Source organism: Pelecanus crispus, chromosome 5 (assembly GCF_030463565.1).
Source record: "Pelecanus crispus isolate bPelCri1 chromosome 5, bPelCri1.pri, whole genome shotgun sequence".
Taxonomy (NCBI): Eukaryota; Metazoa; Chordata; class Aves; order Pelecaniformes; family Pelecanidae; genus Pelecanus; species Pelecanus crispus.
Window position 1 is genome coordinate 6442313 of NC_134647.1, and position 13876 is coordinate 6456188.

At 35.6% G+C, this 13876-nt stretch overlaps 1 protein-coding gene across 1 annotated transcript in view; it reads left to right on the forward strand.

Annotated features, from left to right (window-relative positions):
* The window catches only part of LRP1B (LDL receptor related protein 1B), a 584315-nt gene that overhangs the window by 321476 nt on the left and 248963 nt on the right, over positions 1 to 13876 (forward strand). Inside the window, exons 20-22 of the mRNA XM_075711708.1 lie at positions 867 to 1049; positions 7987 to 8187; positions 10585 to 10830. Of these exons, the coding sequence (XP_075567823.1) occupies positions 867 to 1049; positions 7987 to 8187; positions 10585 to 10830 (630 nt within the window). The remainder of the gene's footprint in view (positions 1 to 866; positions 1050 to 7986; positions 8188 to 10584; positions 10831 to 13876) is intronic.

Here is a 13876-nt window from a genome sequence, read left to right on the forward strand (position 1 = left end):
CAGATTATTTAGAAAAAAACAAGGCAACTTTTAATAAAATAAACCATATATTCATAGACAGTGCTATAAGAATGTATTCAAATAATGCTTTTTGGTACAAACATGGATGTATATTTTTCTCATTACTTTAAAGTACATGTTATCATCGTTAGTATGTTATGAAATACTAGAAATAATCACAGTGCTAATAGTTTGGGAAAAGGAGGGCAAGGATAAAATTGAAAAGGCCATCATCTAGAAAATACTTAGAGAATTAACTATGTGATGAATAATTAAAATCATATACTGTGTTTTGAAACATTCAAGACTGATTCCATAGTTGCACTGAACTGAAGTCCATTGCAGTGGAATTCAGAAAGGCTACAACTAGTCTGCCAGTGCTGCAATAACACAAAGCAGGCAGGTGTTGGGGCCAGACTCCTGTTTCAGAGCAGAGGTGTGACCTCTCATGTTTTGTGAACTAGGAGATGGACCTTGTTGGAAAAAAGAGAATGAAGAAGGAGGAAGGAATGTAGCTTTAGGGTGAGAGGCAGGGCTTACAAAACACCAGGAAAACTTCATAAGCCTTGGCCCTTCTTACATCTCCAAATTCGTTCTTGCCTGACAGCTGTGCAAAACCAAAAAATTGGTATTTACCTTGAGCCTGTAGTGGAGGGGGGAGTGAAGGGAGTGAGCAGGATAAGAGAGAGCTTGTCTGAAGCTTGTGTTGAAGTGGTGAGTTAGGAAGGAATAGTGAGGTTTGAGTGTAATACTTGGGGAGTTTGATTTTGGCTTTAGTTAGGAAGGGGGATTCTAAGTCATTGTAGATTTGGCATGGAGAAAATTCACATGAACAAGTTCTTCAATGTAATGCTTATTTTTCTAAGAAACTCCCTCTCCTCGAAGATGCAATGGGAAGGAATTTCAGTGCAGTCCTGACGGGAACTGTGTTCCTGAGTTGTGGCGCTGTGATGGAGAAAAGGACTGTGAAGATGGTAGTGATGAAAAAGGCTGTAATGGAACTATACGACTATGTGATGAAAAAACAAAGTTCTCCTGCGAGAGTACAGGTAAATGCTTGCAGATATGTTTTGCTCTCATTTACTCATTGTGTGTGTCTGTCTGTTTGTGTGATTTGTTCACCTATCTACTGTTCGAATACTGCTTTTAATGTTTAATGCTACTGAGCTGATGTTACTTATTGTACTCGTACCAAGAATATTAATATACTTCCCCCAAACCTGTTTTCTGATTTAAAATATAAAATGGATGGGTTTTGAGATTACTTGAAGCTGAAAGTGTTCTGTATGATAGTACATCAAACCAAATACTTAAACGTAGCTTTTAATTATACTTCAAAGTTCAGGTATTTTCTTCTATTTTCCATCTATGGCCCTAGAAGGAAGTTGATTTTAATGGTATAAAGTAATCAGCTAGAAGACTTCAAGGAATTAGAACTACAGCACTGGAAATTCGAACCACGATATTGGAAGAAAAATACATTCTTTGAGAATGTTTAAAATATATTTTTGCTAAGTATACTTCATTAAAAAATGAGAAAAGAATGTGACAATCTTTACAGGAGGATATTTTACAAAATAATGCTTAGATAGAACATTTTCTTAAGGGACAGTCCAGTTAAGGAAGAAATTAATATATGTCAGCATTACTCTTTTTACAATTTCTTTCAAAGCTTAATGAAATATTGGGGGTAAAATCACTTTTAAAAGCAAAATTTAATTCAGGATAGAATAAGTAGTAATATCATTGCCATTAGGCAACTATAATTATTACAGGAAAGGCGAACTCATTCTACTGCCTGTGTTATAGATAAGCATGATAAATGTTGCAGTCTAGTTGTCCAAAAGTAGTTGCGAATGTATATGGATACAGTAAGATACTTTATTTAAATCTACAGTGTGAAGAGAGTTCATTTTTAATGCGTGAACTACTTTAGGATGTCTTAGAAATGCACGGAGGTTTGCTGTTACTTGGATTTTATAGAAATCATAATATCCAGATAAATAAATACGGAATACTGAATTTCATCTAAACAAAACATTTCCTTTTGTATTCTTACAGTTTCCATAAAGATGCATAGAACAAGTAGCTGTTAAATGAAATAGCTTCAATAAGTAAAAAGGGATTATTCACTTTTAATAGAAGGGTCTGCTCCCTGAAGTAGACTCACAGAAACCCTGACACAGGAAATACACTCTTCCTGATACTATCTTTTTCCTAGTGCTTAAATGGGGAAAAGCTCTCAAACTACGTTACCTCATTATACACTTACCTATGTTTACAGTTCTGTGCAAGCAAGGCAATATCTCAGTCAGCTTACAGGAAGAAGGTTGAAACGTGACTTCTCTAGCTGCCACATATAAATACAGCAAAAACATTATTTTCATCAAACATTTGCTAAATTCAAGGGTATATGGCTTTGATTTAGAGGAAAATGCAGTCATGCTTTTTGGTTGTGTGGAACCATCATTTTAGGAATCAGCTGTGACAGTTTCATCCATAATTTTTTTTTCTTTCACTATTTTCCTTCCTTCAGTCCTGGAAGGAGCAAAACTGCTGTTCTGGAGGAGGCATGTTGGTAATGCATTGGAACAGAAAACAGCAAAAGCAAATTTTTGTTTAGCTACTTTTCAGTTTAATTCCATATGGTGAGACAAATGACTAATAATGATTTTATGAGAAATTGTTTCTGTCATGATCCTCTCAGGTTTCAGAATAATTGTCATTTTCTCTGTGGATTATTCTAAAGAAAAAATACTGTCTGGCTTCCACATCTTATGAGAATTATTCAGATGAGGAGAAATTGGCTAATCCTCCCTTTATAGACTGCTAGGGGGTGGCATCTGATTTCCTACTACGACTATGACGGGTCTGGGTAGGAATGTGTGTATTGGGCGAGGTGAACCAGCCAATACATTTTGAGGGAAATGGCAGCTGGGGAGAGCAGTAATGGTGAAATGGTACTGCCCACTTTGCTTCCTTCCTTTTTGTTTTATGGCTGTAAATAGTATCTGCAGGGTCTTTCCTTACTGTAGTTTTTGTTGGCTCTGGTTCATCTGTCACAATGCCCCAGGCATGTGAGTCGTGTTACAGTTTACAGCATTTGTCAGCCTTCGGCCAATCGTGATTTTTCTGCTTAGAGTAATGGTCATCTCAACACCCAACATATTCAGCCCCTTTTCTGATATGCATTTAAGAATATCCAATAGAGGGTATTCTATAACTTATATAGATAGCCTTTTAGCAATTTGCCTCTAATAGTTGAACATTTTTTCCTAAGAATTCATCTGAATATTTGCTGCAAGCTTAGTTATTGTCTTCATCTTTTCACCGGTATAAAAATCTTTTGAATATTGAAAGACTTCTGTCATATGTCTCCTTAACCACATATTTTTCTGAATAAACAACTATCTTTTTTTTCCCCTCGCATGTCTTCTATTTTTGTTTTATATTTTTAAACCCTTAGTATTTTTGTTCATCTCAGTGGAACTGTCCGACCTGTGCAGTACTTGAGCTGCAGTATCCAAAGGCAGCCAAAATACTGCAGGGCACTTGAGTTAACAGATTCCAGAATGACATTTCTAATTTTTTCAAGAACATCACACGGTTGTTGGTGGTGATGCATGATGAAAAATATACTAGAGTTTGCGCAGCAGTAGGGTATGAGATGCAATAAGTACCTGATTGAGATTGACTACTGTTGGGCTGCTTCTAGCCAGTTATTTTCTGCTTTTAAATTAGATTAGGCTTCTTTTAAATTAGACTAGACTAAATTTGATTAGACTAAGATCCAACTTCCCATTTTAAAATCTGATTCTGTCCTCCAGAAATTATTACAGGCATGTACTTCAACTCAGTTTTATGTAGTACATAAATCTATCCTTTTTATTCCATCCTCCTACTTTGCAGTTAGTAGTACGGGACCAAGAGCAGAATCTGTGCAATCTCACTTAAAAAGTCATCTAATTACTCTAATGATCATAAACAAGTACTTCTGTGAAGACAAATGCAAAAGAGCCATGAATACTTCAGTTTAGTAAGCAGCAGATCTGAACTGTATTGGATATTTGTCATATGTACTGCTTTTTGTATTTCTTTCAAGAAGCCGTTAATTTTGCATCTTACCATTTTTAATGCTACCCTGTGGGCTATTATTTTGTACCTCTTTTTTCTCACATGTTAATAATGATGGCAAAAAAAATGAGGGAAGAAGTAGGATTTCTTTGGAATGGAAAATAAGGAATATACATAGAGAGGAAATAAAGTCCGAGGGGCGATCATCGCAGTGAAACTGGAAGAGAAGGGCAGCAGCAATAGTACTGTCTGGATGGGGAGGGTAAGTCAAGATACAAGTATGTGACAAGTAGAGAAGAATGGAGAGAAGTTGATACTGAGGAAGTCTGGGAAGGAAGGGTTTTTGAGAAAGAAGATTATGAGGAAATTGGTAGGGCTGCCGTACAGATTATGTGAGGGCTGCTGAGGAGGAAAGGGTCACTGTGGAGAGAGATAACATGAGAGGAGTTTTGGAAGAGGAAAGGATTTAGTGAGAACATAAGAATGGGAAGCATGGAGCAGTTCAAAGAGTGGGTGGAAAGGATACCAGTCATAAGGTGGGTTTACCAGCATTGCTTCCACTTCTTCCCTGCCTGCTCCATCTCCTCTCTCACTTTTAGAGCTACACATCTTGTACGACTACTTTAATAAACTTTTTGAACATGATGATGGTTCAGAATGATGAAATTTCTGACTGGAGGGGTGGATTCAGTTGACATTAAAAATTTAAATAAAAAGAAACCACCACAGCAAGTAAACTAGAAAATTATATATGTTGTTCCAGTACTGGTTTTATCCTTAGTTCATGTTATCATTGTTTTCTGTGGTAACAGCTGTCGTCTTTAGGCCCTGAAATTTTTTCTTTGGTCTCATTCGGGAGACATTTATAAACATCTGCTTTCTACGAAAAGCTTTTAACTACCAGAAGTGACCACGTTCTTGAAACAAAGTAGTTAAGTCTAATTCTCAGTTTTTTTCTACAAGACAAGCAAGATCATTGACCATCACAACATTTTGTTAAATATGTCAGATTAGAACATTCTTTCATTTTGACAGGAATGAGATTGAGTCCATTCTGTAGGTTAGGAAGGCATTACAGCAGCTTTAGGCAGTAAGAAGTAACTGTAAGAGGAAACGGAACGCAATTAATGCTCCACCAAAGCAGTTTTTCTACAGTTGAATATATAATCAGTTGAAAAACTTCCTGGGCTCAGTATCCCAACAAAGACTGAACGGTATATGAAAAGTTAATTCTGTTGTACTTGCTAGTATTTGTAGGAAATAAAAAATGTTAGAGAAGCATTTGGATCCAGCTTTCCCACATATTTGTTGCTTCAGAACTTCTGATTCACTACTTTACATGTATTTCTTCTGTGTTACACAAAAGAGCTATGGAAAAGAACAGATGTATCCATTGAGGCAATTAATTTGTGATGGAATTTTACTAAAAAGGTTCCTGGAAACTGAAAATGTGAATTTCAATAAGGAGCAATAAAGCAAAAATACTTCAGTGAATTTTAAGTAATGATTTCAAGACAGTCATAATACTTCATTAAGTCCATCTCTTTCGAGTTTTGGCAAAGATTAATTCTGTGTAAGTACATTCTGCTTAAGAACATGTCATAGCTATCATAGTGGAAGATGAATATTTTATTGTAAAATATATCTTCATTAAGGTAAGAGAAAGGCAGGAAAAATGATTTGCTCTGTAAACATTTGTATGTATAAAAGATTAAAAAACAGATTAGGAGCTCTACTGGAAGCAACGTCAATTTACTCTGGGATCTGGTTAGTACGCTTGACGTTGGTGTTTTTCATTAGCTTTCATTCTACTGCTGTGTTATAATAATATATAAAATCAATGACAATTTCAAGATAATAATGAATATGGACACTTTTTTGAAACACTTGTGGTTGCATGTAAGGATAAACCACATACATATCACGCATACAACTTTGTTTTCTTGTGTCTGTGGAAGTCTGTCTTTTCAGTGTAGGACATTTGAGACTTTGACTATTCTAGAAAATGATGAAAGCTTTTCATTCTAATTGACACCACTCCCTGTTTCAGTTTTCCAGGTGATTTTGCACTGGTAAAATTACATTCTGTTGTTTGAAACCACATTCACGGTAGTGTGATCCTGAGGTTTCACTTCTTGCTTTTGTTCACCAAAAGTGAAAGCAGTCTCCATTTGCCTTGTGAGATGCTACAGAAACATATTTTTTTCATTGTTCTTGTTTCACTGTATTTTTTCTCATTGTCATTCTGTGAGGATGACGGCACCCTTCCCATTAAAAGAAGACTAAAATATCAAACAAAAAGCCTTACACTAATCTTAAGCAAATATTTTCTTTGAAGGAAATTGAAATCTGCTACTGTATTATGGCAGACAGTAGAGTTACAGTTAGGGACAGTTGCTACATTGTGTGGACAGCTGTACAGAATCTTTTTCGAGGTGGTTTTATATTGAACCATGCCACGGGTGATACAGAGTAAAAGACAGCTTATAGTGAATTTGGCAGTGACAGGTATTGAAGAACCAAGGAGATCAGAGTTTTACCCTAGTTGATTATTTCACACACTTGCTCGCTTGCTTCCCCCCCAAAGTCATAATCAGTCTCAATTTCCTATTGGGAAGATTGCTGCTAAACTGGGAAGGTTGGGCAGAAAGTCATGTCAGTTCATGCTGTGAAACATTTTGCAGTTACCAGTCTTGGGCGAAACCAGCCAGTCCCTGGGCATCCACTACCATTGCTGTCAACGGATCCACACGTTTCCAGGACCTTCCTTTGCATTCCAGCCTGATTTTCTCTACCTAAATAGTTTATAGGCAGAAACAAAGTGGAAGATCAGCTTCCTAACCCATGATTCTACCTGTTAGAATCATAGAATAGAATCATAGAATCATTTAGGTTGGAAAAGACCTTTAAGATCATCAAGTCCAACCGTAAACCTAACACTACCAAGTCCACCACTAAACCACCTCCCTACATGCCAAGTCTACACATCTTTTAAATACCTCCAGGGATGGTGACTCATCAGAGATGTTGTCTCTTTATTAATTGGAGAATAAAGTCCATGCCACTTCTGTTCAGTCCAGGTGTTATAAAAATTTACAACTAGTCCCTAGTGGTGGTAGCTAGCAAGTCACAAGTTCATGCTTTAGAGCTGAAGAATAGTTAGGGACAGGAGCACACACATGCGCGCACTTGTAAGTGGCAGCATTCACATTCTCGGTTATTTTTCACCTATTAAAATCCCTGGCTTGGGTGATTCTAATTTAATACATGTATGTTTTTTAAAGATCATAACCCCTTTCTCAATCAAGAGACTGTCTTGCATCTCTAAACATTGATGATCAGTACAAAAGTGGACATTTGTTTCCCCCCCTTTTGAGGAATGAAGGAAATGATCTGAAGCCTGGTTTGATAAAACTGAACTCATGTAAGAAATTTCATCTGCTGTAGTTATTTTGTCTAAAAGCTGAACATTTATCTGACATAATCTGGGAATGTATTGTGTATACTTCCTAGAGAGATTTTTGTTTCTCAAACCCATGCTAATATAAAGTCATCTATTGAAACATTGCTCCTATGGAAGGCTGTTGGAGTAGAAGATAAAGGAAGGGAGATGAAGAAAAGCAGAAATTAAAAAAAAAAAAACACCTTTAAATATTTTAGGATACTTTGGTATATTTAACAGATTATGAGGATGTGTCCTGCCTGTGTGCAAATCTGTTCAGCAGACAAATAATTAGGATTGATGTTGTTTGGAAAATTAGACTGTCAACACTGATGTGGATGATGCTTCCGAGGAAAGTACTATTAATAAGCATAACAACAACAAAAAAAATCTGTGTAATGTTACTGAAGGTTTTTTCAAAAGTTTGCTTCCAGTCTGATTTCCTGTGTTTATTGTCTCTTTTCTCCAAGGGAGATGCATTAGCAAAGCGTGGCTATGTGATGGCGATATTGATTGTGAGGATCAGTCTGATGAGGATAATTGCGAGGGCTATATGTGTGGACCACCAAAATACCCTTGTGCTAATGATACCTCCATCTGCCTACAGCCTGAGAAGCTCTGCAATGGGAGAAGAGATTGTCCTGATGGATCTGATGAAGGCGATCTTTGTGGTACTTCTTTTAGACACATTTTCCTGATCATTTTTGATATTGTCTGTCACAATACTTCCTGTTGAAAAAACAGTTCTCATGTTAACCTTACTGAAATTTTATCACAGTAGCCTATGTGAGGATTTTTTTAAATTTAAATCATATCGTTTTGTGCTTTAAGTATTAGTTTTCTTCAAATAAGGGAAAACATAGTTCCTTAGGTAAGTTTTTCGTTTCCTAACCCCTTAAAATACTCCTGGAGGTAAACAATTTAAAAGGTTCTGGTATATATGAAAGGATTTAGGCTAATTTGCAGTTCTCTCAAACTGCAGAAGCTTGAGTTGATAGAATCCTGTCAGTAGCTGTGTAGGAGTTCATGAAGAAATGCATTGGGAGGACTAGGAGGAGTTAACATGTCTCCCTGATGGTGGTGTTGAAAGGATTTCATGGCATGTAGGTTATCTCAGCAAAATTGTATTCAGTGTTCAGTAAAAAATGTACAAAAATGATTTTATAAGTCTGACAGAAGTATAACAGATAATTGAATTATTATGAAATAGATGCAAAGATAAAATGAATAGATTTTAAAAGAATCTATAGCAGCAGTATTGTACTATAGTGATGGTTTAGGGATAAGAAGTGAAACATGGTTTGTAGGAAAAATTGAGGTAATTTTATAATTCTTTTTTATTATATCAGCAATTTGCCTCTCCCCACTGACCTTGCTTTGCATAAAATGTTTTACAGTCTCCAGCATTCTGTTACAAAGCATTTGGAGATGTTTACAAGCATTTTCACCCTCTAGGATCTATCTTTACTGAGAGACCCTGCACTGGGCTGTGCTGAGTCACCTGAATTGCTTAGCACGGGGGGCAGAGTTCACTGGCTGGGCAAAAGCTGCTGCAGGATACGGCAGAGAGACCTTTACGCTGTCCTGCTCTGCTGGGCTGCAGGCTGTGCTGGAAGAGGGGATCTTAAATTCAGTGTTCCTCTGTTAATATTATGTTGTAGACCTATATCCTCTGAGAGCTGCGTATGAATCCCATGCTGCCTAGACCCCAAGTGAAAGAAATTATAGCGCAAGGTCATTTGTATTATTTCTATGCTATTTCTGTGTTTGGACAATTATCTTCCTACAAGTATTAGCCCATTATGAGAGCTGTGTCCCACTGGATACTGTATAGGGCCAAGCTTGGTTTTTAACGGTTGTTACAACTCTTAGACGGTGTGTTATTAGTCAACAAGTATTTCAGCAGTTGTTAATTATTTCGTTTTAAAACATACCTAAACATAAAGTGAAGGACAAATACGGGATGTTGGGCAACACATTTGCATGTTAGACACATTAAGGACCTTTATCCTTTCTTGTCATGATAAAAAAAAAAAACAACCCACAAAAAGCCCCAGACTTGAAATCTGAACAGAGGACTGTTAAAAGGGCTTTTTTTTTTTTATTTTTTTAGTGGGAAGGAAATAATTCTTCTGTAGAAAACTGTTGTGTTTTATACATCTTATCACAAGTGAGCAAGGCTTTCAGAGACCTGTTAGAATCAAGCAAAATAGCTAAAAGACACCAATAGATTAAAGAATAAAAGTGAAGCCTAGTTTCCAGTGTAACAATGGACTAGTTTGGTCCTCCCATTGATTCCCTGGATGTCAGTAGTAGTATCAGGTAAGGAGTAGTTCTACGCTTTTTTGCTTCAGAGGTCACAGAATTTCTCACAGACACAATTAGCATGCTTTTAATTCAGATGCTTTAAAGGTTTCACAAATCACCTTCAATCCATTTAGCAGAGCTTTGCAAATCATCAGTTACCTGCAGGATATAATGCGAGAGCAGTGACACAGAGAATGCAGAAGTAGTATTCTCTGGTAGCTGTTATTGGAAAAGGAGGAGAAAAAAAATCCTCATTTTTAATTCTTACTTGTACGTGTTTCTTTGACAAGTGTCTTGGGACATAGCTACAGAAGACTAAGAGTTGGAGCCTTCCCCCCACAAGCTCAAGTGGCTGGAGGCAAGTGAAGTATTTGGGAAAGTCTGCTTATTCTCTGTGCATCAGCCTTTGGTCACCACTGAAGGTGGTTGACCCATAATGGTCTTTGGACTGACTCTGTATGGACACTTTAATTCTTAAGTGAATTAATATGCATGAAAGTCTGTAAAAATGTATATACACTGTACATCTGCCATTCTAAAATCCTGAAACATTGCCATCAAGCTGCCATGCTGAATACTTACAAATTAGATAATTTAAAAAATAAATATAGAAAGCTGTTTAACAAATGTAAAATTCAGTTTGCGCTTTTTAGGGGCCTTTCATGTGTTTTAGTTGACCTGGTGACTTCAAGAATATGCAATATTACTGACAGCCCTTGTAGCCTTTTTTTTTTTTTTTTTTTCCCCCCATGTTATTTCAGATGAATGTTCACTTAACAATGGTGGATGTAGCCATCAATGTTCTGTGGTTCCCGGAGGAAGAATTGTATGCTCCTGCCCTGCAGGATTCAGTCTTAGTATAGACAACAAAACTTGTGAGATTATGGATTACTGTACCAAGCACCTTAAGTGTAGTCAAGTATGTGAACAGCATAAAAATACTGTCAAGTGCTCATGTTACGAAGGCTGGAAGCTCAGTAAAGATGGAGAAAACTGTGTTAGTACTGGTAAGTTGAAATTCAGTGTATTTTCAATATTCCAGTTGTTAATAGCTGTTATGTCCTTTTAGTGAGAGGTATTTCCTCTTTTTTTAATAAGAAATACAGGCTTGGATTATTCAAATGTGGGGCTGATAGCAGTCTGATGAACCCATTAAAGCTGTCCCCATTCTTGGAGGCAGGATGAAGGGGTATTACAATATTAGTTTATTGCTTCTAAGACTTTCTAAGAATGTTAATACGAAATAATTTCTAAGTTGTTTGAAATTCTATACAGTTTTTCATGTATATTCAATATGCAGGGGATATATATATAAAAAAGTGTGTGTGTATATATATATGGAATATGGGGGATTTACTATGTATTTCGAAGAAATGGATCAATCTGTGACACCATGATATTGATCAGTATTACTTGAGGGTTCAGAAGTTTAATTCTGAACGTGCGTGCGCACACATATAGTCAATTATCTGCTGCCTGTTAGCGTTCACAATTTAAGCTATTTTTCACCTATGACATTCTGGTACTTTTGTTTTTTACATCAGTAAGCCCGTTCAGCTCACTAGTCAAGAAAACCAACGTAAGCAAAAACGGGAGAGGGGAATGCATTCCCCTCATTGTTCACTGTTGATACGTACTGAAGCATGATTTAGAAACTATGTTAGGGGTGTCTTTTTCAAGTGCAGTGTGAATATGTATGTGAAATACAAACATGTATGTGCAATATAAGCTGTCATCACATCTTTACCCCCCTGTACGGAGTTAAAAATAGCACTAATTTTGCTGTCTAGATTTTAAAAATTTCAGTTTAGGATTCTTTCATATTTTTATTCTTTCTTATCTTTATTCTTTGACAGTATCTTATAAATTCTCAGTAGAACTATCTCCAAAACTGTCTATCATTTATTTTGATATTTCATAATTCAATAGATATCATGATTAAGATATTCTTGATTTATTCCAGATACTCAGCATTTCCTCAGACGAATCACACGAAAAAATTCTGAATCAGTAAGCTAGAAATAAAAGCCCAAGTCTCCTATTGCTAGTCACCTGAAATAATTTAGTAGCTAGCAGCCAACTTAATGGTCCATATTTCAGAAAAGGCAAATTCTAATCCTTCTGCTTTGACAGTGTTTGAGCTAATTTACAAAACATTTTAGGACTTTGTTACAGTAGTAATGAAGCCCATAATTTACTTATGGCCAAAATACCTATTGCATGTAATAAAAATAATGTTTCTCTTTCTTTACCAAAACAATGAAAAATTAAAATTTAGTTTTATGTCATGGATGTTCTCTTAAATTGCACATCTTGCCTTTGAGCTATTTTTTTTTTTAATTCATTAAGAATGTCGTTTACGTTCATCAGGCTGGAATAACTGTTCTTATAATTTCCAGAATGATGTCCAAATTGAATCTTTGTGTCTCCATATTTGTTACTATCGTATGTAAATAGTTACTACTACAGTATGAGATCAAGAAGGTATATTGTTCAGATGTTACTGAGCTATGCTGATAGTAGGCTCTCAAAGCATGTTTCACTGGCATATAACTGTCATTCTGTATATCTGAATTTTATTTTAGTGCTGTTAAAATTCTTATTTTATGGCACTGCTTTACTCTTATTCTCATTGACTTTTGATCAGTCTAATTTGTTTTATTATGCACATTTCCAGTAATTCAAAAGGTGCATTCTTACTGGGTTACACAAATTAAAGGACTAAAAGCCTTTAATACAGTGTTAGTAACCTGGTGGAGGAAAGCTTGAAACAAACTTTAACTTAAAGCAAATAGAAATGACCAGTATTTGGAAGCTAAGGGAAAAAAAAACCAAAGTGAAATATACTCACTTGTGCTGAAAAGTAAGAAAGTGAGACTGCAGTTTTTCAGGTTGTCTTAAGCCCGTAAGATATTTCTGCTTAATGTTTACTGATGTTGCTGAGAATCTGAAGTTACAAATTGATTTTTACAGATTTTCTCAAAGAATGCAATATTAAATATATTATCCAAGACCAGTGATGTCAGCTGGTATAAAGAAAAAATATACCTTTCTTTACAAATCGTAAAGATACAAGCCTAATGCCATCAAAGCTGCAACAAAATTATTCCATGTTAAATATGACATATGTTTTTATAGTCACTAATAATCTTGGCCCCTTTCAGTTTATTTCATTTGAAAGGCATGATAAATACTCTGAAGTATTTATATAATATATTTATATAAATATATTTATACAAATACTTTAGTTGTTGACTGTGTGAATAGCATTTTAGTAAAGTGAGCACAATTTTGGTCTCATTTGTGAATCTGTTAGCCTCAAAATGTCCACACCATTTATGTCTCTGTGCATGAGATCTTAAGTGAACATAAAATATAGAAAAAAGCTTTCATATAATCCTATTACAAGAAGAGTTCAAAGTGATCTTGCGAAGATAAACAGTCCCCCAAATGCCAAACTACTTCTTCAATAATACCAGTTGGTATAAAGTAATGCTTAAAATAACGATAGTGATTTAAAATGCCTTGAACCAGTAGTAGATGTGTATTATATTAGAGCAGTAACTAATAATCTTTTGCAGGAGAAAAAAATTACTCAGAAGAAAATTATTACCTTGCCCTTAGCCACATTATTTGCTATCTAAAATAGCACTTTCCTACATACAGTCAAACATTTCACCAATACACAGCAATAACCTGTAAAGTTAGTATGCAGCACTTTTCCAAATATCGTGAAAACATTTATTTGAGTGTCCATCAGAAATCTAATGGGAATATGAATGCTGAAAATGCAGTAATGTATGTGATTTGTTTTTTTTTTTGGATGGCATATCAGAATCAAATAGCGTGTTTGTCAGAGGAATCTAATGAATTACCAGAGAAATATAATGAGTTATGGAATAAGAAGTATATAGAAATAAATTGCCTGAATTGAGAGTTCTTTTCTTTTTAGTTTCTCTTTCAGTGTCTCTTTCAATGTCTTTCTCTTAGTTTCCCCTGTTTTTCCTTATTTCTGCTTATCTTCTCTTCATTTCTTGTTGTGTTTTTCTCGTT